This window comes from Clytia hemisphaerica, unplaced genomic scaffold (assembly GCF_902728285.1).
Source record: "Clytia hemisphaerica strain Z4C2 unplaced genomic scaffold, Clytia hemisphaerica genome assembly, whole genome shotgun sequence".
Classification (NCBI taxonomy): Eukaryota; Metazoa; Cnidaria; class Hydrozoa; order Leptothecata; family Clytiidae; genus Clytia; species Clytia hemisphaerica.
In genome coordinates this window covers 2176774-2203610 of record NW_027103968.1, presented here as the reverse complement: position 1 = coordinate 2203610, position 26837 = coordinate 2176774, and the positions used below count along the sequence as shown (strand labels likewise).

The 26837-nt window shown below is 35.1% G+C and overlaps 2 protein-coding genes across 3 annotated transcripts; both read right to left on the bottom strand.

The window, feature by feature from the left end:
• Positions 1 to 205: 205 nt before the first annotated feature.
• LOC136810506 (ADP-ribosylation factor-like protein 6-interacting protein 4) lies at positions 206 to 9895 on the bottom strand. Of its 2 annotated transcripts, XM_067067083.1 has the most exons (8): positions 9639 to 9895; positions 8915 to 9040; positions 8453 to 8570; positions 4676 to 4827; positions 4222 to 4308; positions 3028 to 3097; positions 1058 to 1157; positions 206 to 292 (listed from the first exon to the last, which is right to left on the bottom strand). In XM_067067083.1, exons 1-7 carry the CDS (start codon positions 9848 to 9850, stop codon positions 1098 to 1100), a joined length of 825 nt encoding a protein of 274 aa, XP_066923184.1. In that variant the 5' UTR covers positions 9851 to 9895; the 3' UTR covers positions 206 to 292; positions 1058 to 1097. The 2 variants fall into 2 exon arrangements, with proteins under 2 accessions (XP_066923184.1, XP_066923183.1); XM_067067082.1 differs by lacking the exons at positions 206 to 292; positions 1058 to 1157; positions 3028 to 3097; positions 4222 to 4308; positions 4676 to 4827 and adding an exon at positions 5811 to 7602.
• Positions 9896 to 10485: 590 nt separating this feature from the next.
• Positions 10486 to 23112, bottom strand: LOC136810496 (testis-expressed protein 9-like). The gene is made up of 13 exons (XM_067067064.1): positions 23000 to 23112; positions 22558 to 22621; positions 21456 to 21508; positions 21219 to 21321; positions 20796 to 20854; positions 20166 to 20347; positions 19667 to 19749; positions 18651 to 18737; positions 17662 to 17748; positions 13873 to 13937; positions 13228 to 13297; positions 11975 to 12109; positions 10486 to 10960 (listed from the first exon to the last, which is right to left on the bottom strand). The coding sequence occupies exons 1-13, from the start codon at positions 23056 to 23058 to the stop codon at positions 10880 to 10882; spliced, it is 1128 nt and encodes a 375-aa protein (XP_066923165.1). The 5' UTR covers positions 23059 to 23112; the 3' UTR covers positions 10486 to 10879.
• Positions 23113 to 26837: the final 3725 nt, after the last annotated feature.

The window sequence follows — 26837 nt, the reverse complement described above, 5'->3', positions numbered from 1 at the left end:
TTTCGCTAATTTCCTCAATAGTAATTTCTTCCACAGGCTCAGGCGCTCCCTCAAAGTCATTTACATCGACAGCCTCGGTCCCAGGTTCGGCATCAGTATTTATTACGTCATTGTTTCCACAAACAGTATCATGCTTTTCCCAACACAATTGTACATCACGACATAATTTATGACAATAATTACACGTGCTTTTCTCAATTCGTTTCCACACTCTTTCTTCCATTAATTTGCTTTTGATTTCATCTTGAGCCTCTTTCGATAATGTGCTGACCAAATCGAGCGTCAGCAAACTCTGGAAAAATAAAATACACCTGTTTCACAGATCAACCTACACTACAACCAACTCCCCCCTCATTCGATCTTCAGGGAGCCAAGAATAGAAAGACTCGAATTACGAAGAGTATTTCAAATGACTTTCTAGCTGAGAGGCGCTTAATATTTTAGTTGAATCACAGAGGGATTCGAATAATAGAAAGAATTTGTTTCTCGTGACCGAGAAGATAACATAATTTTGCACTGCAAGAGGGATATTTTGGACATATTTAACAAGGCCTCAATAGTAGTAACCTGCTTTAACCGGTGTATTTTATTTTTCCTTATTAGTTTACAAGCCCGTATTTGTTTACGACTGTTGCATATTCTAAAGTCTGGTGATGTTCTACAGCTAACTGTTAGAGAAGCAGGGTGAAATGTCAACTTTTGATACTTAACATGCAGCATGTTCACTAGTACTGAAAAAAATAGGACCAAATTAAGGGTTTCGAACTTTTATTTCATGTTTAGCTCCCACGTGTGCCCTATAAGCCTGACTGATGCAAAGAAAAATGATAGCACTAACCACATATTTCTGTAAAGCTCGAAGGAGCCATCTAGTGCGCTTTGACTGAAAAGTGTGGTTAGGTAGGAAATCCTACCTAGGTGGCGTGACATTACAATAGAATTTCAGCGCTTGACCAATAAGAAGCTTCGCAGGTATTCAAAAACAATAGCAACAATATGCCAACTAGCATCTTCAGACTCTACAGAAATCTGTGGCACTAACGCAATGATTACTAACCGGTTATTACCAACATATTGTGAATTTGTAACAAGATCTTTCATTTACGGTTTAGACCGATGCTCGTGGCGAAGTATTCTCCGTCATTCTTCGTCGACAACTAAAAACAACAATAACATTAGAGCTGAAAAACAGAAGAGCTTAGAATGTAAAAATCATAATATTTGATACAAAAGGGGAATTACCTGCGAAATCTAAAACATAACAATGGTTTTTAAGTGCTCTAATTTACTTCTCAGATGCCTAATAAACGGGTCCCGGTAATTAGGTCCTCCGTTTATTCCGACCCCCCCCCCCCTCGTTTATAAGGCGACCGAGAGTAACACTTTGGATCCGGAAGTGTTGAAATCGAACTTTAAATTCTGAAAACGTCCAAATGATCAATATTATCAATTTATTCGAACTAAAATATTGATCTCCTCAGCTGGAAAGCAGCATAAAAAAGTCTCTGTAATTCGAATATTTCTCTAGTTCGAAGAAACTTCCTTGAAGATCGAATTAGAGAGAGCTAACTGTATCCTGCACTTCACTGTTCATAGCAAATATCTTGGAGCTAAAAGGTTCTTTGGATAATAATAATACTTCGAAATTCTTAGCTTTCCAATGTGTTTGAAAAGTTCACTCAAACACCCCTGTGTTAATGGTAAATTGACTTTGATTTCATCCCTTCTCAAAAATCAATGTCTAAAAATTGCACTCCAAAACCATCCTCACTGGATTTTTTAACCTTTGATCAATAAAACTTTTATCCCCATTGGTATTTCAATAGGGATTTATATCTTCACTGAAGAAAAAAAGTTCCACCGGGGCTTTGAGACAGGGGTGTATTCAAGCTCTTTGAATGCTCAGACAAAGATTTATCATCCCCCAAATATTTGTTAGATGATAGGAAAAGTTTAAATATGAAAGCCTAGAGATACCTAGGCTTGAAGCTTTGATGCAATGCACCCACTGTTTCTTTATTATCAATAGAGAAAAAAGATTTTTTAATGATGAAGTCAATCGTCAAACACGGTAACCATGGTAGAAATTAAGTCCTCATTTCTACTCTTGCTACGAGTAACTAATATTTTGATTTAACTGACAATAAAAAAAACTTAAAAACTTATCATGAAATTTTCACCTTGAATCCTTAGAAACTAATCAAAACATATTTTTTCTAATCAGAGTGATAATTCCTATTCACGATTCCGATTGTCTGTTCATCAGGAAACGGATTAAAAACTGGGAACTTGTTTTCGATCGGTAAGTGTAAGGAAAATTGTCAGCAATCTAAATCTTTCGTATAAACCTTCAAAAGATCTCTTCCTTAACCTCTAACTGGTTGACCACCCACTCCTCACTTTAAAGCCACATGATCCACAATCAAGGTCATAATATTTGAGAAAAAAGGGAAATCCACCGGGAAGTTTTTGAACCACAATCGATTTGTAAGTGCTCTAAAGTAGGTTGGAAGGGTAGAGTTTTAACTCTGAGTTTTAGCGGTAGACTTAAAAGCTTAGGACCTTAGGATCTGAGGATTCAAAAGTTCAAAAATAGTCCAATAAGACTCAGAATATAGCCTGGAAGTCTGCCAGCCCCTCCCAAATTGAAATATTCGATTAAATTAAAAAGATAGCCAAAAATCGACTTTCTCGCCAGAACTTTAAATCTTGAAAAACGTTAAAATAACCAAAATTCTCAATATATTATGGCCTTAATTGTAGTATCCAGTAATCGGGCTGTTATTTGAATAACTCCTAAATCAAGACTAAAATAATGGCCAAAAGTAATGGAATTTCTTACTTTTTTGGTATGAATTCACAAATCCCCCCCCCCCACCTTTGACCCCTTTACAATGTGGAATTTCAATCGAACTTGACTGTGCAAGATTGTAGTAGGGGAGAAGAGGAGCCAGAAAAACAGTTGAATAATTAGGATTCCATTTACTTTTGGCCAGTATTGTAGTTTAACAACATTATAGCAGGTACCTTATTGATTTCTTTATGTCTTGCTTTGCTGACAATCTCCTCCAATACTTCACCATCGCCTTTGATCAGCCTAAAGATGAAAGAAAATAAGAGTCTAAAACATGAGGGTTATCTCTGTTTCACAAAGTGCTCTAAAGCAAAACAAGCAGAGGAATGGCACGAGTAGAGACTGATCTAAGGGACCAACCAGGTAGTCTGATACACAGACCTCTATAGATATATTTCTTTTAATAATTGTTTTCCCTGAAGGATGCGCAGTTTCCGGTTCAAATCCCTACTCTTTCCTATTTTTTTGCTAAGTTCATTTATAAATACCCAAGCCTGATGGCCGTGGACCCCGTGAAAACAACTGACTTCCCTAAAAGTGCTAACAGCGAGCATTCCACGTATGAATATCGCGCGACTCTGAGCCAGAGCTGACGGATAAATACACCTATCTTTCCTTAACGACGCGGTCGCCTTTTGAAGGGTCTCTTAATAAATTTACAAGGCGTCAGAACTGCTTTTTAACGTCAATTTAACACGAACCCCTGGTCTCCCACACTTTAACCCTATTCGGCCTAGGGGGGGGGGGCTCTTTCTGTTCGGAGGTCAAACTATTGGTAATAGTTCCTGAAATATTAGAGCTTTTGCCGTGAAATTTTCTGTAAATTCCTAACTTTTATTTAGCTTCAAAATAAAAAAAAATTTGACACCTAAATATTTTCACACCTTGAGCATTATGACATTTCTGACAGTAAGGTGTCACAAAAATTGACACTTTTCTAATACAAATTTATTTTTGATGTCAAATATATCTTTTAAACCGTAATTTATTGAATATTTAGGATAAAATAAGCATTTTAAACTCAGGGAACTTTTTTCTTAAGCCTTTGTTAGAATACAATAGCTATTTATAAGAACAAAGGAAATTTTCGGTTTTTGCTCACTTTGGGCATGATGAGTGACGTCATCAAAAAAATTTTTTGTCAAAAGTTACCTTACGTGACAAGGATCTTGTGTGCCAAATTTCATCCAAAAAGACCCACTAGATCAAAAGTTAAGGGGTGGTACAGGAAAAGCCCCCCCTAGTTCTGAACCGCCCCTAAAAGCCTAGGTTGAATAGGGTTAAAGGTTGATAATTAGTGTTTTGTTTTTGATTGAATTCTGAAAAAATGATGGGAATAAATAAGAGGTTGACAGCTCATTTAATACCTATTTCTGCCAGTCTCTGGATCGTAAACTCTCCTGACAACACTTTGTTGTTTTTCGTATTCCTCTTTCGTCATCGGTACCAGCGTTCTGTAGTTAAGAAAACAATAAACTGTGACTTTTTTATTAATTGCAAAATCCATACCGACACTGATTTATCTCTTTAGATGACACAGTAGTCTCCATAACCTTTATTCAAACATGGTTGCTTTATAAACATCAGGGAAGAAAATTTCGCGGTTTTTTGACAAATCCGCGAAATCAAATTCCACGAAACAAGAATATTCTCTTGATTTAAAAATTTTGGGGCAAAATAAGCCATATTTGAAACAAAAATTCCTCTTAACCGCAAAATTATATTCCACGAAAATTTCTTCCCTTAAGGTAGTGGTGGTTGGAGAACCACTTTCAGATAAACTTAGAGCAGAGATTATCGAAAACCCTGTAACCCACGTACCTTTTCTTTGGTGCTGCAGAAGAACGCCCAGCATTGGAAACAACATTGTTCGCTGTTTCGTCGTTTCCCTTGGGTGGTTTTGATGGATGACTTTTAGTTGTTTGATGATTGTTCTTCATTTTCGATTTAGCTTTCTTTTCTTTCTTTTCCACCTAAATAAAGGAATCGAAATTATCATAATACAGAAGAAATTCCATCACTATTAGGGCTTTTACTTTGAATAGTCGAAATATTCTAATAAAAGTTTTTATATAAATCGCTATAAGAGGAGCAGTCATTTAAGAACAGTCATATCAAAATCTCAGAAACTGAAGCAATCAGGGTTAAAATCAGCCGACTATTAAATCGATGTTTTGGAAATTTTTTGTTTCAATACTCGGGTATCAAAGGAAACGACACGGCGCAAGGCTATTGCAGATATTGCTAAATTTCATTATGCCAAAAGAAAACAATACCGTAAATCCTCGAATAAGCACCCCCCCTTTTAGTTAAAATAATATTATAACCGCCCCGCTCGAATAAGCACCCCCCTTTGAATAAGCGCCCCCTCCAGGGAGGGGCGCTTATTCGAATTTTGTTATAGATTGAATAAGATATTGAGTAGATACTTGTCTCTTAAAAAGAAAGAAAGCGATTAAGAATAAAATGATAGAAATTGTCAATTGGATTTTTCCAATTTTTCGTTTATTCATCCTTTTTTGAAAAATCAACCCTTTGAAACAGTTAAGTTTAAGCAGATTCCGAATTTATTGATATACGAATTTCGGAAATAAAAAAATAAGCGCCCCGCTCGAATAAGCACTCCGCTTGAATAAGCGCCCCCCTTAGAGCCTGAAAAATTAAATAAGCGCACGGGCGCTTATTCGAGGATTTACGGTGTTCATATAAAAAGCTAGAAATCAACTAGAAATTAAATTCGATATGTAGTTGTAAAAAGTATTAAAAGCCTACTTGTTTATGTTGGAGATATCAGAAGTATCTTGTTTAAAGGAAAGAAATTTTCCCGGAATTTAATTTCACTGTTCACAGCTCAAAATTTGGAAATTTCGCGGTTGAGATAATTTTTTGTTTCGAATATGGCCTATTTTGCCCTAAAAAGACCAATTTTATAGAGGTGATTTATTAAATCCTGAGAATACTCGTGTTTCACGGAATTTAGTTTCGCGGATTTATCAAAAAACCACGAAATGAAATTCCGCGATAATTTGTCCCGTGAAAATTTCTTCCCTTAAGGTATGAGGATGATGATAGATAAAATCGAATAAAATTATTTAAAAAACGTAAAATATGGACAAGCGGTAAAATATCCGATCTCTAACACCCCTGTCTCGATAACATGGTAAAAAATGTTCTGGCTAGTAAGTTGGGATGAGATAATACAGCGATAACGTTAACAATTGGATGTCATTCCCAGTGGAGATGATTCATTTTGCCCCTAAAATGGCCTCCTCCTAATGTTGTTTGATACAAATACAGTGGAGTCCCCATAACTCAAGCACTGCGTGGGGAACACAAATTTGTTTGAATTAAGGAAATTTCGATTTGAAGTCAGTTGGATGCCTAGATCAAAAGTTATGCTAAATTTAAGATTTTGGGATTTTGCAGGGTTTTAGCTGGATTTTATGATATGCCTGCACAAGATAGTCATAAAACCTGATCTGGTCGGAGTATAATTGTATAATTTGGTATACATGCTGCTAATAGGATTATATTAAAAGTCAAAAACTTTCAGAGTGTTAAAAACAAATTTCAGTGAGCTATTAGCAAAAGAGTGCCAGCCTGGTGGAAAATACCCCCCCTGATAAAAATAGGGTTAAGGTTTAAAAATCATTGTAAAGGGACCATAAAACTTGTTCGAGTATTTGGCTACGTGTATCGCAGCATATTCTTCTCGAGGTTCTTCGCACGGATATGAGTTGTGCTAATTTTTCTTATGTGTAGGGTGTTGTGTTACACGGTTTCTCATATACACGAGGCTGAACTTTAAAAAATGTTGGTTTACCGTCAGCTGACCGACTCTTCTCTAAACTTGCCGACCTAAAAACTTTTATTGCTATTTCGACGAAGAGAATTTTTTCTTCTTCAAAAATTACAAAATGTAGACGAAAATTCCATGAATGACCAAAATAAAAAAATTTTTCCGGCCGACGACCCATCTAAAAAATCTAGGGTCGGGTGACAGCAAACCAGGAATTTTAAGGTCTAGCCTGAACGAATCATGTTTTGGCTTCAATAACTTCTTCATCCTCACCAACATCCTCATCTTGGACAATAACAGCCTCGATTTCACAAGCAGCAGCCTCACTTTCATTCATACTAGCACGTGGGTCACCTTTACATTCGAGTTCGTGTCTCTCCGTTCGTTTTCGTTTAGCAAATCCCTTTCCACACTTTGAACAATGGAAAGGATAAAGTTTCAAATGGACCATGTTCACGTGGTCTTTCAAACGATATGAAGCTGCAAAAGCTTTTGAACAATGCTCGCAAACAAATGTCTTTCGTCCTTCTTCGTGTACAGCCAAATGTCTTCTCAAGTGAGGCATATCACGACAAAATTTACGACAATAAGAACATGTGTATTTTTCAATCATCTCTGGTTTCATTGTATTCATACGAGCCGCAACTTTCGTCTTTGTTTCGCTAATTTCCTCAATAGTGATTTCTTCCACAGGCTCAGGCGCTCCCTCAAAGTCATTTACATCGACAGCCTCGTTCCCAGGTTTTGCATCAGTATTTATTACGTCATTGTTTCCACAAACAGTATCATGCTTTTCCCAACACAATTGTACGTCACGACATAATTTATGACAATAATTACACGTGCTTTTCTCAATTCGTTTCCATACTCTTTCCTCCATTAATTTGCTTTTGATTTCATCTTGAGCCTCTTTCGATAATGTGCTGACCAAATCGAGCGTCAGCAAACTCTGGAAAAATAAAATACACCAGTTTCACAGATCAACCTACACTACAGCCAACTCCCCCCTCATTCCTCGATCTTCAGGGATGCCAAGAATAGAAAGACTCGAATTACGTAGAGTATTTTAAATGACTTTCTAGCTGAGAGGGGCGCTTAATATTTTAGTTGAATCACAGAAGGATTCGAATAATAGAAAGAATTTGCTTCTCGTGATCGAGAAGATAAAATAATTTTGCACTGCAAGAGGGATATTTTGGACATTTTTAACAAGGCCTCAATAGTAGTAACCTGCTTCACCGGTGTATTTTATCTTTCCGTATAAGTTTACAAGCCCGTTTTTGTTCAAAGTACCTCAAGTACAAATCAAATGATTTAGCAGTTAAGATATATACACGGACAGCCCAGTAAACTGAGATTTTTAGACAATGTTTTTTTTGTAACTTTTCATTAAGTCAACGGCCGACCTAGGCTGCTTGCATCCACTAACGGATTCGTGCTCCTATACTACCTGGGGTTTTGTAGAGGTCTGCGATTCAGACTACGGCCGACCGGCTCTGCGTAGGAGTGGGGATTCGTACTGTGGACCCCTGGTTTGTAACGCTGGCGCCTTTGACCTCATTTGCACCACTCTACTTTCGGTATTGTTGAGTTGCAGGAGGCTTTAAAGCCCATTTTCGCAAGTATAAACGAATTCATTGAGCGCACCTTGACCTGGCTACCCAATGCCCCTCACATGGCATAGGTTGATCCAGGAGAAGGTTCATTCACTTGCCAAGTGAACCACTGCGAGCGGGAGTCGAACCTCAGCAGCCTATGCAGCAACCTTAATGCTCAAGAAAATTTATATAGAAAGATACCTTTTTTCTCATCTTTTTTAATCTCCGTTCCAACTTTTTTTGTTCTTTCTTTTCACTTTTCCGAAGTTTCTTATCTTTCTTCTTTTTCTTCTTTTTGTCACGTGATGGAGATGGTGAACTGAAAGGAAAAAATCTCAAATTTCGTGATGAAGCTTTACTCGATTATCACGGTAAAACTTCACTCAATTATCACGAGATTTCAGTTCTATGAAATTGTTCTTCATTCTCTTTTGCTACTTAAGGTACATAAAATTCAGGCTCGAGAGTATATTTTCATCCTACTTTTGAACGTATAAGAGATGTGAGTGACCTGTGAAGAGATGTAATGTAAAGTAAATATAAGGATTCTAGGGAGGGTTTATACATAGGGAGCATAAAATATAAATGAAGGGGTCGAGACCCCTCTGCATACTACTTAGCCCTTCCTGGCTTGTTATGGAAGAGAGCAGTTTGTTAACTTACTTGCTACAACTTGAACGAGAGCCAACACTGCTTGAAGAACTTGAAGAATCGGAAGAAGAGCTTCTATAATGTTTCTTTTTCCTTCGTCTTTTTTTCTTTTGTCCCCTGTCTGACGAGGATGATGATCTAAGTACAAAAGACAATAACTCACAAAAACAAAATATTTTACAAAATAGTAGTACTAAAACAATTCTTAGTACACGTTTTCCCTATAGGAACATCCAAAAATTTTGAAGCCGTCGGATGTTCTTTACTCCTATAGATGTTCTTAAATTGTTCTTATTTTCATCATTTTTTGAGTATTTTTTTCCATTTACCTAAGAAACAGGTGTTCTTATATAGTTTGTTCTTATAAATAAAACGTGTACATGGAGAAGGAAAATTGACAATTAAACCCACTTAAAGCGTGATTTGTAAGAAATCTTGTATATCTTGTTATCCACCTCAAGAAGAGTGATATGACTGAGTTTTATAAAGACCATGGAAGCAGTTTCCCAACCCCGGCCAAGCAAAATCTTTTGATCGGAGTTTTTTTTTAAAGTGGTACCCGCATCGAGAGCGCTAGATCTACTTTTACTTGGACACTAGTTATGTAGCGCCATTTGTCGTTAGGCAAAGCTTTAATACTACAATGGCTTCATTGCGGGTACCACTTTCAAAAAAAATCGACCAAAGATGGCGGATATAGCTTGGTCCAGGGTTTATAAAGGACAGTGAATCATACCTGCTTCTACTGCTTGAGCTCGAAGATGTTGAAGTTCTTCTATTATGTTTCTTTTTTCCCTTTCTTTTCTTCTTCTTACGCCCTCTTTCTACTGATGGTGAATCATCTGATGGTGACGTCATATCATCTCGGTGCCGTCGTTTTGTTCGCTTTGTACGTTCACGTCCGGAATGAGAGGTTTCCATGACAGTAGCAGGTGCTTCGTCTTCCATGATTACAATTATAATTAATTTTCTTAAATCTATTATTATTTTTCTTATTCTGAAAATGGAAAAGAATTTATGTTTATTTGAAAAATGACCAGTCAAAAGTGAGCACTCAGGAGACAAAATTATATCAAAAGCACTTTTGGACACTTTGCTTCATTAGAAAAAAAACAGGCATCACTTTAAAGGGATACAAGGTGCACCTTAGACCATGTTCACACGTTACTGTTCCGTCTCACTCCGGTATGATTTTCGTTACGGATCGAGTGTGTTCATATTAATTCCGGAACGTTTCGGAGCAAGAAAACGGAGCAGTTCGATCGGTTTTGCTTTGTAACGTCTTCTTTTTTGACGTTTCGAGTTTTGACGTTCACATTTCGTTTCGTTTCGGAACGGAACCGTAACGTCTGAACATGCTATTAATCAACTTAAAATATTAGTGGAAGTGTTTACTATGTTAACTCTCCAACCATGAAGTAGTGGTCTTTAATTTCTTGGTTGAAATACGGTTAATTTAAATACTTGCTTAAAATGCATTGTCAGCAAGCTTTCGAAGGTAAATGTTTTTCATTATTTTTGTAAAAGATCACTTGTATAGTCTGGGTCCCCTAAAGCAGTAACTATATGGTGGAATAAATTAATATTGTTACATTAAAGTAATATTATAAAAACCCTGTTTAGAAGTTTCCATTAAATTTACATCATCCTTTTACACATTGAAAAAAAAAATATTCACAAATAAAATCTCTAGAAATTAACAAAATGTACAATTTTCCTCTTGAATTATCGGTTTTAAAAGAAAAGAAGTGAGACATGCAGTGACCAGTGACCCTGTCCTTTTCTGACAAGTTTTACATCACGACTGTTGCAAGTGTTAACCCTTCACGGTCATATCACTTGTCGATCTTGCCTCCCTCCCCCGCCAAGATGCTTCCCCCTAGAAGATGCTAGAAGGATTTAAGGTTAAATAAAAGAAAAACCTCAAGTTATTGATAAAAAGAGATAAAACATAATCTTTCTATGGGAAAGGTCCTATCACGTGGTATTATTCCAATCGAGAGCTCGAATAAATTCTTCTTCAGTGAATTCCAACATCTTTGCTGCTTCGATATGCATCTAAAAAAAAGAAAGAAATTCCTTAGTAAAATCAAGCAATAATTATGGGTTCTTCAAGAAAATGTCCGTACACCCCGGGTGGAGGATATATTGTCCGGGGGGGGGGGTAGCAAAAAAATATCAAACTTTGCCTTGTCCGGGGGTTAACTGATGCTTGTCCGGGGGTAAAACCCAATGTCCGGGGGCCAAAAGTAATTTTGTCCGGGGGCCAAAAGTAATTTTGTCCGGGGGGGGGGGAATATCATTGAAAATTGTTATATATATCCTCCACTCCCAAATACAAAAAAACATTTCTGAAAATTTCATTTTTCTGGAAGAGCCCAATATAAGAATCCATCTAGAGAAAGAAATTTTCCTCTATTTCTCTATCATACGAAAGTAAGTCTACGAGCTCCTCTTTCGATAGCTATCTACCAAATGGTAGGGGGCACTCGTTCTCCCTGGATTGCTCCGCTTACCCTTGATCCTTTTCTTAATTGTTGAGCATCAAGCAGAGAGGCATCAATAATCATTTTTTGTTCTAAGTACGAAGTCTTTAGTACCGTATGACCCGACCGAGAGTTGAACCAACGACCTAGCCGGATGCTCTACGACTGATCTACGGTCGCTGCAGGCATCGTCGTATCCACCCTGCATCTTTGGCATTTTGAGTAAATATGATTTAGCAAAATCAATATATCTCGACTATTGCAATTGTTTCAGGAAATTCAAAAAAATCCAACTTTCATTTGTAAACGTACTATGGTAAAATAATTTAGAAATGTAACTAAATAGACCTTTTCATAAATTACATCACGAACGTCACTTGCCTCCTTTTGAAATTATTACCATGGTGATTAACTCCTAGATGATTTTATTACAACCACTTTCTATTCATAAAAAAATCATTTAATATCTCAAGGGATATGATTACCATGGAAATTGTTTGAATACGAGGCAAGCGATGTTCGCGACGTAATTTATGAAAAGGTCGATTAGAAAAGATTTTCGGACCATTTCTAATTTGTAGCAAACCTTTTGTCGTTTCAAAATGTCAATAAGTTTCAATTGTTTTTTGAATGCGATCATGAGGTCGTTCTTTTGTGACTCCAAACGTTTATTTTCATTTTGTAATTGGTCCAAACATTTTCTGTCAGTATCGTTCACAGCCTGTAATATGAAAAAAAAACATCCTATTCATGATATGCACCACTGGAGAGTCTTCTGAAAATTTTCAAAATTTTCCACCCAATATGTCACTTAAACAATAGAAAAAGTGACGTATTGGGTGGAACAAAGACAGAAAAGTTGCACAATTTTGTGAAGTCATTGCAATGGTGCATATCATGAATAGATCGAAAGATTTTACAAGAAATTGACTAAAAGTCCATTCAAATTAATTTATTTGCCCGTGTAAAACCCAACGCTTATACGAGACTCCCCAAGCGATTTTAAGTACTTGAAAATCGGAACAATCTTCAGAATGGACTTTTTTTGAGAGGGTCGCTAAATGACTGTTACGAATGCATTTAATTCAGCAGCCGTTTCGATGCGTCCAGTCCCAGACTGACATCAATCGACCGGTTGACATCCTTTAATAATTTGTTTCATGTTATCGTTACTAACAAACCTCCGGCTCAAAGATCTCTTTACTGCAAATCAACGGTGTCTTGCCGACTGATTAGTGGGGGATACACAGTTGTGTTGCGACAAACAAAAGTGGTCATTTTTAAGCTAAATTTGATGTGAAAGACGAGGGTCTACGAGCGGTCAGGACGGTTCAAAATCAGATTTTTTAGAAGGTCTGAAGTCTAAAACAAAAACTTGACCGCTACTAAATCGCTCATAATACTGTACCAAGACCGGTCCGATTTTCAGGTACTTTAAATCGTTTGGGGACTGCCAGGTGTCAATCTAAGACGTTGTAGGCTTCCTGGTCACAAAAACCTTTTAAAAATACTCTCGTACACCCTTTCTTTTCATAAGAATTTACTTTATAAGAATATTCATGATGAAATTGCCCAAATACCACCATCATGGAATTCGGCAGCTGAACCTAAGAAATCAATATCTAAAGCATTTTACCATTAAATTTCCAATTATTTCCCAGCAATGCTGAAAGTTTCACAAGAATGCCAAAAATTTTCTCGAAGTATGTATTTCATGTTAGATTTAGACTGCTTTTGGATCCTAACCTAAGAATACCCTTGAGAAAAGTTCAGGAAGATTTTTCCCAAAACGTTGAAGAATATCTATGATAAAAAAGCGTGTATTCATTTCTGTTTTACCTTTGTCGACTCTTTGGATTTTTTCAGAGCTTGTTTATACTTTTCAACTTCTTCCAATGCACGATTCAACCTGAAACATTTTAAAAAAAGCGCCCTTTGATTGTCTGTGCACAGGCCCAGTATCTACGGCTAATTTCAAAATTCATTGCCATATTAGGTCGTTATCATTGCCTTTTCTCATTTGAGATTTTTCAAACCGACCGCTGCTATGGAGTGTTGGTGAGAGAGGGGAGGCGATAAGAGAAGCGTTGTTACTTATAGATCATACTTCATCGCAGAAGTCCATGTACGGGAATTTCTTTATCAAACATACAATGCGCACAGAGTGTACTACGAAGCGATAAACGTGAGATTGCTAAGGCTCGAGCCCTAATACCATCTCATAAAGGAAAAGCCTTTAGATCTAATAATAGAAGATGATAGCCCTGGACCCAATGGGCTCTTCCAGAAAATATCCGTACATGGTGTCAATATCCGGGGGTAAATTTCTAAAAAAAGTTATAACCTCAACCCCCCATATTAAAATTTTTTTTCTGGAAAAGCCCATTGCATAAATGAAAAGTATAATAATAGGGTTAGTCATGGCAATTTTCTCAGAAATTAAATCGAAATATTAAGTGACCTGAAGTTGAAAAAGGTGCATACCTGACTTCAAGTGTGTTTCTGTTTGCGGAAGATTGTTTATTTGAACGTTTGGTACCATCCAGCTCCTGTAAAAACGAAAAAAGAGAATGCAAATACGTTTTAATTTCGACACCCGAGGGGGGGGATTCGATTTCTAAACGACGGCATGTGCCACCAAAAAAATGGCTTTCAAAATCGGACCCTTATAGTGCAGCCTTTGAGCAGTGAAAAGATACCCTTAAAGTGCATTTTTGAAAGTTTCTGACTCTTACAGTGTAGTTTGATCGCATATCTTTTGATACTATACTCTTAGGTTCCAAATAAACGCCCCCCGTACTTTATTAGGACCCCCCCCCGGTTTATCAATTTTTAAGAATATTTTCAGCTGTCAACGAGAAGGCCCCTTATTTTGCTCTAAATAGCCTGATTTTAGCCTACATTTACCTTATTCTTGGGTGTTCAGAAGTACAATTTGCAAGCCCCCCCTCCGGCAATTAGGTCCCCCTCCCGTTTATTAAAATATCGAAAATTTTCTAACCCCCCCTGTTTTTTTGGAACCTAAGAGTACATTTTGATATACATCAGATTTTTATTGTCAGTCTTGCAATTCAGTAGTCCCCAAACACACCCTTACATTGAATCCAGCTAAAGGAGGACCCTTGTAGTGCACTCTATCAAAAGTACACTTACCTTACAGTGTATTCCGAGGGTCTCGATAAACCTACCCTTAAGGGCGGCACATGACGCGGGTCGGACCATATGACCCCCCCGAGTTCCGACAGAACAATGTTTATCTAAAGGACAATACCGAGTTTAGTTTATGTAGGTGTGTTTTTCTGCGACGGAGACGGTAAGGTTCTAATTTCTTGCAAATACATAAACCCGCTATTCTTCTTAGACAACTGATCATTTTATTTAGTACATTTCTGAACTAGATTAAAATAGTCTAGGGTTAAAAGCATTTGCAAATTTTGTACTAGCCTGCTTTTCCATTAGCCTGCTCTCACACTAGCCTTTTCTTGGACATAGCCTGCTCTTACACTAGCCAGTTTTTGCACTAGCCAGTTTTTGCACTAGCCAGTTTTTGCACTAGCCAGTTTTTGCACTAGCCTGTTTTTGCACTAGCCAGTTTTTGCACTAGCCTGTTTTTGCACTAGCCTGTTCTATCCTAACCTGCTTTGAACAAAATAGTCATTGACACGTTACGTGAGAAAAATCTTTTGATCTTTATTGTAAATTTCGAATAAGCATTTCAATGTCTAGTTAGTCAACAATCTACAAGATGAGCAATATCATAACTTTATTACTACTTCTGGGAAATAATTCTTAAACATGAATGGTTTTTAATAACTAATTCGGTTAAATTATTCAATATCTACAGCAGGTTAAATTTTCAACGTTATTTTGGCAATTTCATAACATATCATCTTCGACAGGTTAAATTTTTAAGGATTTTCTTTTGCCGATTCATAATATAGTATGTGCACTAAAATTTAATTGTTGGTTAAAATGAATAATGATATTTATTAAATTAAATCGGGGAAAGCAAAATAAGGAGTTGAACTTTGTTAGAAAAAAGAAACGGATTTTTTTTCGAAAGTACGTACCATTTGTAGAAAAAATGGAGGGAAAAGGGCTGAAAATGAGTGAAATCGATTTTGATCAAGTGAAAAAGAGTTACGAAGCAGAAATAACATTAAGAATAAACTGACTGAAAAAGAACTTGTTCCCTTTACAGTAAACGGGTATGAGCCATCTAGACTTTTATTTCCAACTCTTGTTACCAAATATTTAACAGGAAGTCGCGCTGAATATTTATACCGAGATGACTCTGATTATGATTATCTATACGAGATTGGCCCTGGGATCGTCCGTGATTTTCGCCGAAAATTTGAATGTTTTTACTGGAAACAGACTAAGAACCCTGGATTTTACACTATTGAAGATCAAAATGGAATGTTTTTATATCCACAGATTGTTCAGCAGAAGTTAGCTCCTTTATTTTTGACTGGCCAAGATGCTCACCAAAATAACCAATACGATTTCGAGGAGACATCGAAAACGCATGCTGCTATCAGATATTCGAATAAGGATTTTGTGATTGGGTTACGTTTAGATGAATGGCCGAAAGAATTGATGGAAGATTTTCCAATGCAGTCAAAAATCGATGTTTTCAAGAATATTCCTTTGTTTTTGATTGCAAAAAGTTTTCCAGGAAGTCCACTGGCTAAACTTGAATGGAGAATATCTTTCTCGTTAGTAGAAGGAGAAATCTTACTTAACTTGGCACCTTACCAAAGAAAGGCGTTCTTGAATCTGAAATATTCTTTGAAAACTGAAAAAACTGTTAAAGAAATACCGTCTTATTTCTTGAAAACTGCATTGATGGCTGTCGCAATGTCATTCAAAGAAGAGAATCTATCTTCAGAAGAATTGAAAGTCCAGAGTTTTTACAATGAGGTGTGGAATCATTTAGAAAAATCGATAGCTGAAGAATTTTTACCAAACTTCTTTGTACCAAAACAAAACATATACAAGCTGGTTGATAAAAGAGAATGGGATAAAATCAAAAATAGAAATAAGATGAGCATCCAAATCAACTCTGGTTATCAGGACCAGGAAGTCTTAGTAAACATACCTGAAAATTCCAAAGATAATAGCACTCTTAATGATTACCTCGCTAACTACTATGTTGAAATAATACGACTCATATATGAAATGGAAGCCTGGAAAACTCGGGTCAATTTTAATTGTGAAATGATACCCTACAAATATGCAGACAAGTTACGTGAACCATTTCAAAACCTATCAAGAATTAATTTACATTTTGATGAGACTTTGATAAGTGTGCACGAATTTTCAGCTTATATAACAGACCTCACTGTTTTAGTAATGGATGACTGGGAAAAGACTTTATGTCAGTTAGCGACGACATGTAGATATTGCTCAAAGACAGGACCTCTAGCGGAAAAAATACGCGACGTAAACGAAAATCACGATAAAGTTGTGCAATGGCTGGAGAAAATCATTGAACAAATAAAGCAAGATATTTATGGTGATAGAAATAAGAAAAAATTAATAAAAAGGTTTTTAAAAAATCCTGGAGATGCTTTAAGAGATTCACATCTTAAGAGAGTGAAGCGGTATACATATTGTCGATGTTTTTTGATTATCTTTATCTTGTTGATCTTAATGATGCCATTTGTAGCTCTCATTATCACAGCTTTAACCTAATAGATTGGGCTTTTCCAGAAATAGTCCGTACCCCCCGCCCCCCTTTTTGAGGATGTCGGATATCCAGAGGGTTAACGATTTTTGTTCAAAAGTGGATATCCAAGGGGTTAAATATCTACAATGGAGCGGATATCCAGGGGGGTAAAGTGTCTTTTCAAGTAAAGCATACGACATCCAGGGGTAAAGCATCTCTATAAGAGAAGATATCCAGGGAGTTGAGCATATTTTTAAGAGTGGATATCCAGGGGGTCTTTATTAATAAAGTAGGATATAGAGGGGGTTCGATACTTCGAAAAATCAATATCCTCAATAGTGGGGGTAAATTTCTTTTCTGGAAAAGCCCATTCTTCATTGACACGATCGACTGTTAATTGATAAAAGTAAAAAAAAAATTTAAAATAGCTGATGATCCTGCTAATCTCGATCCTTTTTCAGTATCTAAAACTAATCAAGTTTAACAACAAAATGGATATTACCCCTGCCATTACCCTAATGTTCATCCTGCCCTGTTCAGCCCAAAAGACAACGTTCAAAGTTTCTGAAACTTTAAGCCTGGTTCGAGTATACATCTTTTACCTTTTTCAAAGACGTCACATCTGATTCCAAGTCTGAATTTTTAGTTTGTAAGTCTGTTTGAAGTTTCTTCTGTTTCTCAATCGTCTTCTGTGTATAAAAAAGAGACAGGAGATTAAATTTAGGCAAAATTTTCACATACGGTATTTGGTAATCTACTAATTTCAATGAAAATATATGTTTATGAAAATCATCACTTTTTGATAATTTTCTTTGTAATTTTTGTGCACTAGCTCTTTTTGTATCTTCCTATATTTTAGTAGGGAAAGCACTTTCGACTGCATCAACCGTTAAGATTGTCAAATTACCTTGAAAATTTCAGTTTAGCCAAATGTCTCATTGGTGTATTATATACAGATAAAATTGAATTCGGCTAAAATCACAAAGTGATTGAAATTTGTATTTAGCAAGGGCTGGTCTGATTTAGCTGAATTTTTTTGACTTTTTGAATCATGGTTTTCATTATCAATACCTAACACTGGTGAAATATTTTCCAATCCTGAGATATAGAAACCTGATTTGGGCAAATAAGGCATTATTGGGTAGGAAAAATTACAAGATAGCAAAATTAATTGCCCCTACACAAACTTTGATCAAAAAATATGAAATTTGGAAAAAGTGAGGATTCTATTTTTGGCATCGTGATTTTATCTCTCGATAATGAAGTTCTTCAATGATGCCGAGATCTTCATCAAAGTTGCACGAAGGGTTTAATATATCAGTGTCTTAAAAATTTGTAGATATCAGTAGACCTGTGAAGTTAACCAGATAGCTTTTTGATAGACTGGATGGCGCTGATACTTTCATATAATTTTCGAAAACGAAAGTGAAAAAATTCAAGATGGCAAAATCCTCTAGTCTACTTCACTGGACTCAGCACCATCAAGATCATCAGAAAACAAATTTCAGTCAGAAGTAGACTCTAGTCTAAAGTTAAACTAAATAAAAATTTGGCATAAAATAGGTAGGTATTTAAAATCAAGCTTAGAAACCTGTAGTTGTTCGTTCTTCTTCAATAAGTTTGTTTGTTGCATATTTGATTCTTTCATCTCGCTTTGAAGTTCAGTTACCTTGCTTGCCTGAAAACCGCAATAGAAAAGATGATTCTCAGGCTAAATTCTTATAAAGTAAAAACCTTAACACAAAAGAAACTGAGCCGAAGTCTTCTAACTAATAAGAAGAGAAAGATCTGCTTAAAATCAAGGGATAAATGAAATAAGTCTCAAGGAAATAAAATTTATAATTAGAAAGAGCATAAAAAGCAGTGAAACAATTTTATAGGTTACTTTACTATTTCTTGAATACCAATGGGAGATGATTCAATTTTAAGAGCAATGTAGTAAGATATGGGACAGGGGTCTCAAATTTTTGCGTGTTTGTGTGTGGTCTATATTCAATTTTGTAGTTTTACAGAAATAAGAAACTTCTTTTCATGAGAATCATTTATACTTTCTGATACTGTATGCTAAGCCTCGATCCTAAGCTTACACGCTTTTTTTTGTATAAGAATACACTTTAAAAGAATGTCCATGATGAAAATGGCCAAAAAATTAAGAATATGGTAAGAATATCACCATCATGGAATTTAACAACTGAACCTAAGAATGCCATTTTTAATGCATTTTAACCTGTAGATTGGCAATTTCGATCTTAACCTAAGAATACGGTAAGAATATTTTTGGATATTTTCGCCAAAAAGTTAAGAATATCTATCGTATCATGAAATGAAAAAACACCATTCTTATAAAAAAAAAGCGTGTATCTTTCCCCTTTACCCAGCTTATTTTAACAATGTATTATATATTTATAGGCTTAACCTTTTTATATTTCATAGCATTTTTTGTTAAATATTTGCGAAAGTAATTATAATGAATTTATGCAAATAAATATATAGAAATATATAATAAAGAGTTGACACAATATCTAAGTTTCAAACTCAGAGTTTCATGGTCTCTATAGAAATATAGAAATTATTTAGAAATATAGATTCTACTTTCACCACCTGTACCTTTTGTCTGCATTCATTGGCAACATTCTCAAGCTCTTCTTGCATGACACGTAATTTGGCTTTCAAAAACCTGATTGTGGCATCTGAAAATTAATTAAAAATGAATCTGAGAATGTGAACATGAATAAATCGCACAAAGATACATTTTTTAGTTTAAATGTGCCCATGGTCTAAAAATCGTCCTTTTTTCCAAATTAAACATTAAATTAAAATAATAGCCAACAATTTTTTAGATTTTTTTTCTTTGTTGGTAGAATTGTTACACTCTGATGATGGCCGCTTGTAGTGAAAGTCGAATATACAGTTTTAAAATAAAAACATGACGCTTCTATGGTTATTCTTTTCACCATTAAATTATTGACCCAAGGAAATATCTTTCAATAACTTAAAAAAACTAGAACAATTTTGGGTTTTCCTTTGGCAGCAATGTCACCCATTATCAAGTTTTCATATTATTTTTATACTATAAAGAAAGTTTGTTTATTAGACCCAGTCTTACCACTACTTAGCTCATTAGCAGCTTCTGGAAGTACTCCTTCATTCAAATGGGAAGGTGTGTACAGGTCATCTGCAGCTTCCATCTCTAACGTATTGATGCGGTCTGCGAAAGCTGCTCGATCAGAAACCAAGTTTAAAGGTGATGTTTCTTTTCCATGAATAGTGTTGATTGAAGTCTTCGGTCTAGAAGATGTTAAAAGGTTTTGTTTTTAAAAAAGAGCTTACTCATCAATTTTAATTTACAAGCTTTTTGATATTAAATTGACACGGATGTGGAGCAAGATTGGTCAGAAATAGGGAAAAGAAAAACAATGATGTTAACGAAAAAGAGAATGAATCACCTTTATTAATTCATAATATGCACCGTTGTAATGTCTTCTGAAATTACATCACGGATCCAACAGCTGATTGATTGTAAGCGACGTTAAATCAGTCGATACGTCACTTACAACCAATCAGCTGTTGGGTCCGTAGAAGACATTGCAATGGTGCATATCATGAATAAAGGACTTTAAACCCAGGCAAAGTAAACTGATGAGAAAGATCCTCAATTGCTGTCTTGCAAATTGTATTATTGCAAATTTTACTTAATTCATGATTATGACCAAGATCTGTTTTAAAAGTATTTTACCTGCCATTTTGTTTCATTTCTCTCTTTTTTGCACCAGTCACTGGCCCAGATAGAGGTCTCTATAAAATTATTTTTCGATTGACTATAAAAATGCCACAAAAAGCAAATATCAAGTAAACCAGCAAATACTTTAAGTAATTTTTTTTGGGTGAAAAAAAGCAGTTGAGGGAGGCCAAGTTTTTAGGGTATGAAAATTCTTTTCTGACAGATCCCTTACGCAAATAAAATTATGAAATAGTAAAATCCCAAGTATGATCAAATAATTCTCATGTTGAATGAGTTGGAGTTTTTATATGATACTGAATGATCTCTTTAAATCTTTGGAGGAGCAATAAAATTGTTTTATTACAGGTTAACAACCAAATCAAATAACAGCTTGTAAAGATTTTACTTGTCCTGTTTTTAGATACTACTAATTCATACCTTCTTGACAGACAGTTTCTTTTTGGCTGGCGGTTTTCGTAGAGAGTCTTCTGTTGTATTCGCTTCTGTTCCATCGATGCTCTGAGTTCCAAGTGACATATCACTAAAGAGAAGAAAGAAAAAGCAGTATAAAATTTCTAATGTCAAAGAATCTCGATAAAATAAACATAATGAACTGATTGTTATAAAATGACTTTTAAAACATGAAAAATATTCTTGAAATCAGATATATTATACCTGAGATCTTTTTCTGTTGAATGAAGGTCATTGAAAAATAATTCTTGTCCACGCTAGATATATGAAGAAAAAAATATCTCCATAAATAAAACTGAGAAAACTAAATAATTTGAAAAACTTAATATAATTATTCATTATCCTTCATAATTCCTTGAAATATAAATCCTATACCAACAAACAATGACAGAAGCCTTTTATCTTTGCATAGACGGGGCCCCCAGAGGTTTGCGTGAATGAGTGAATGAGCTTTTTCACTTGCATGAATGCGTGAACATTAAAAAAACATTGCGTGAATGCGTGAATTGGAAAGCTTTGAGTGAACAAAAAATGCGTGAATTGTGAAAAAACATTGCGTGAATGCGTGAATTTGGGAAAAAAAAATGCATGATTGCGTGAATTGAAGGTCTCCTGAGGGGGCCTCATAGAATACTGCTCCAGTTTCTTGTACAAATAAAGAAGCACCAAGAGCAAGGAGGCCATTGTTATATAATCCAAATGCACATATTAAGAGATGATTATCTTTCAGAATAAGTAGAATTCTCATCTCAGCATCCTTTTCATGAAATGAGCCCTCAATTGTGTTAAATATGCCTCGAGGATGCTATGGTGTACAAGAATTTTAAGGTAAGTTATATAAATTTGAACATTATTTATCAGTAGTAATACATAATAGTAATAATCAATAGATAAAAAGGACCAGAGATTGCCATCAAATTATAATAATAACAGTAAAATATTACTGATGAAATGGTTCAGCTTTAAAAAAATAGAAAGAACTTTTCCTTGCTTTAAAAGCAAGAAAGCCCTAAGTCAAGCCCTAAGTTTTTTCGAAAAAAGACTTTACATCAAAGCAAAATTTTCGCTCAAAAATAATAGAATTATAAATATGAAGAAAGAAAGCCATTAAAGTCAAAATACTTTTGGAATTTTGCTGAATTTTGTCTAGGATTGCTAAGCCTGTCAGTAGTTTGTTTGGAAAAGATTTGGATCAAAAGAGATGTAAGTCAATTTTGTGACGTACAGCTTTTTTTCTGGACTTTATCACAAATTGAAAAAATTGGCTAAAGGCTTTCTTGCTTTCAAGCGACTCATTATACCCTACCAACACAGACTCTACGTCATTAATTAATGAAGCTGTTTTTTCTTCAAGTGCTGCATTCAAATCCCTAGAAAAAAAATTAAACAAATTATTGACCCTCTCAAACAATTTTTAAAAGTTTGTACAGTACTATTAAAAAAAGCTTCAGCTATCAAGTCAGTTCACAATAACTGAGTCTTCATGGCTTTAGTACTCTTAAAAGGAAATTGATGGAAGGTGATAAAAATTGGAGCAAACTGGCTCAGCTTGTACTTTAGATAAGCAGGGAGATCCTTGCAGAGGGCCACTCTTTTTGCTCGAGTTTCACAAAAAATCCATTCTTTACAATAAATGTGTTATTTTATCAGGAAATGATGTCAAATAATAATAGGACAGTTTAAAAATTCCAAAATGGTCAGTGGTTTTATATCAATTTATATATAATAATATTTTGATATTAACTTACTTGAATTCTTGCTCCTTATGCATAAGACTTGCATTGTTTTTCTTCTTGTTGTTACTCATCTTCTAGTAGTAACAGTTGTTATCAATAATATTTTTGAATTATTTATTTTCTCTAGAATTCAAGAAAAATTTATAAAGGCAGGTAGAGTCAGGGAAAGTTTTTAGCCCTCTCATCCATGGCTTCATCATTGTTTTTTTAGTGAATATCTCAATGTATAAGGGTAAATGGAAAAGTGCAAAGTTTTCTTCAGCTTGAGGACAACGTTATGCAAATTTAAATTTTGATTCTATTTTTAAAAAGGCCCATTCAAGGGAACCAGAAGTTGAGTGAATGTATAAAGATTAGCCATTAGATCTTAAATAAAGTCATAGTGCGGAAAGTGGTCTGATTCCCCCTTGTTAAAATAATGATCCCCCCCTTTTTGGCATCCCCCACAACCTTTAAAAATGCCTATCCCCCGAGGGTTTGGGCTAAATTTTCGAAAATATATAGTGCATAGTGCGGTCCGATAATCCCCTTCTCGCTGCTACCCCCTTCTAAAAATCAATCCCCTTGTTTTTTTTCTCTATTTGTTTATGGTAAAAAGGACTCAGACTACTCAAACTTCCTTTCATGCAGGGGGGGGGGGGTCGGTAGTAAAATCTCAGACATATATGAGTAGTAAAAGGATTTTTACGAAATTTTACATACCACCACCCATACTCTTGGAAGAGGTATTTTACTACCCTGGTAGTAAAGGTTTTTGAGACAATTTGTCATAAAGACCACCTATTTTTTGGTTGTTTTTGGGACTGATTTTACAAAAAAAGCTATAAAATGATTATTTCTGTGACACATTTTTCACTTTGTGCAAAAATTAATGTTTTGCCCTTAGCCTTAGAATTAAAGTCTTCTTTTATATTGACAAAAAATCTCGAGAAATTTTTGTTTGCAGCAAACATTTCCAACAGAAAATTTGTTCGCGTTATAAAGATTTTCAGATTTTTTCAGAAAAGTCATCCAAAAAATTAAAAGAATTACAAAAATAGCTTAAAATTTGCTAATTTTACCAGTTTTAACTACCCAGGTAGTAAAATCTTTTCAACATTTAACACATAGATACCACCCATTTTAGTATTTAACTACCCTTGGTAGTCAATCATTCAGTCAAAAGATATCAAACAAATTTATAAGCTGATTGACGTCTAAAAACGCTGTTTTCTGCTGTTTTTTGGGGTCAATCACTTGTCAACTTTGTATCATAACTTTATATTGAATAAATATTTTAGTGAAATTTCTTTACAGTGATGACCTCCTAAAATCAAAGAATCTCTCCAATGAAAATGAAAGTTATAGCACTTCTCTAAAAGATCTTCATTTTTTTCTTCTTCATTTTCATGCTTCGTTTTTAGAATTTTTTTTAAAACTTTTTTATTTCAAATTGTTCCACTCACAAATATCTCTCCAACGATACCAAATTTATAAAGATTGAAGAATTCCTTCAAAAGTTATAGGTAAAAGAAAAAAGAGTGCGTACTTATCGTGCGTGAATAGACTTTAGATAGCAATGCGAGAAGAAAAATGAAAAAGATCAGTCAGTCAATCGTTCCGGCTTCAAAAACCAATTTTATTGAAAATTAAAACATGCTTGATTGATGGTGGGCATTGCTATTAATAATGTTTTTGAATGAAAAAATAACCATATGTAAGAAAAAAGTCCAATGAAAATCCAGAAAAACGGCGATTTCCGGCCGCCATGTTTTGGCCATTGTTAATAGACCCTTTTCATGTGATGTCATATGTTTTGGATTACCTTGTTTAGCCTAAATAAAATATATTACAAATTTAGATGATAGAGGCAATATGCCTCCAACTTTGCCTCCGAATTCCATCTCTTTTATTCCAGATTTTGTTAAAAAAGACCATACAGAAAGACTAAGCAAGAAAATCAAAACAAGCTGAAAAATTATGAAAGGGGTCTAAACGCATCTTTGAGCAAAAAAACTTTCTTTTAAAAAATCGGGTTCCGTCACATTTTGGGCATTGCCATTTTGCATCATTGTGCCAAAAATCATGAAAATCTGTCAGGTATAACTCAAAAAAAAGAAGGATATCTGTTTTACGCTGGTCATATTATAAAATAAATATACCGAAAATTGATGAAAACGATCTTTTTCCTTTGTCACTTCGGGTATTGATGTTCCACTGCCAGAAAAGTTGCTTTCCCGCCCCCTTCTGCTTGCACATTTCGCTTGTTTTTCGAGTAGTGGTTTTGGTATTATGACTTTTTTACACAGATTGGTTCCTAGACAACCCGCACAAGTTATGACACGGGAAAAAAAGGCCTGAACTTTGTTAACATAATGAGCATCTCCGGCATTTTACTATGCCGGTTTATTCTCGATGCCTCTTGAAAAAGAGACAAATTTGACGTGAGGATGTTTTGTTGCTTGAATCTTGGATAGCGACACCAGAAGTCATGCAACTTTCGTTGACGTCAAACCAAATGTTTCATTTTTCCCTGAACTTTGAACCCTTCACACTTTTTTTCTATGTATATATACTAAAGCGTTCCGGTTTTCACTAAATGAAAGCCCGTGATCTTATCTTTCCAACGGTATATAACACTGTGGACACGGGCTAGACGGCAAATTGGTAAAATGCCGAACGTTTTGCAACATTTTGAAAATTGTTTGCCGACGGGAGAAAAAAATTTGCAACTATTGAAGAACAAATGTGTCTGGAAATGGAGGAAAATGTATTTGGAGGCTGAAACTTTGTATGTTTATCAGAAAAAGGGTGAGGAATTCAAAAATCACAATCGCTAATTCTAGTTCTTTCATTTTCATGTAGTTTTTTTAGCTTTTTTGCTTCTTTAGCATGGGAATGTCCCAAAAAAAAGTTTATATTTCTGCCGAAATGGATTTTCTTTTCATTTGGGGTTTCTCCTTTCAGTTCAGAAAAACTTATTCTTTACTCATAAGTTTTTGTTCCTCCATTTCCAGAGGCCCCTTGAAAATGGGTCCTACCACCTTTTTTGACTCATTTCAACCTTTTCCAAGCTATTTTCTTCAAAAACAAAAGTAAAACAATGCAATGTCTTCTTTTTTCAAAAAAAGATATATCTTTCGTTATTTTGATAAATATACTAAATATTTTAATAATAATATTTTAACACCATCAAAAAATTCTCCCTCCAAATTTGAGGTCTCTAGCTACACTAGAAAAAGAGATATGCAAAATTTAAGAAGCATGACTGGAAAATTTCTTTTTTTTCTTTTTTGACACATTTTTCGAATTTTTCCAAGCTATTTTCCTAACACCTTTTTTTTGACATTTTTAGTCAAATTTTTGACGCTAAAATTTGAATATCTTTACAACCACTAATCCTCTGGAGGCCTATGACCACTCATTTTCTTTCTTTTTCAAAGCTCTACAAGATAGGATAGATTTTGAAAAAAAAATTAAAACTTGAAAAATCTTCTGGAGTTGCTATCTTGGACGAAGAGGGCTGCTACCAGAAAAGTAATTGAAAGTTATTGCGAAGCGAATGTACATGAGCGAAGCAGTTTTGCTATCGTGTGTGCGTACCTTTAACTATCTATCCTTTCGACTCTCTATAAGGCAGGGAGAGGGGAAAAACGTTTCGTATCTCCGAGTCGCGCCACACCAAAATATCTAGGGGATAAAATATGAAGGATAATACGGGAAATTTAATATAAATTATCTCCGTCATATTAAATTTGACGTATACGTCAGAATGATACGAAGAACGAGTTAACCCTCCGTGACCCGTGAAGTCATTATTTAGGAGATAACAAATGTGAAGAACATCCCGGGAAATGATAAAACAAATTAC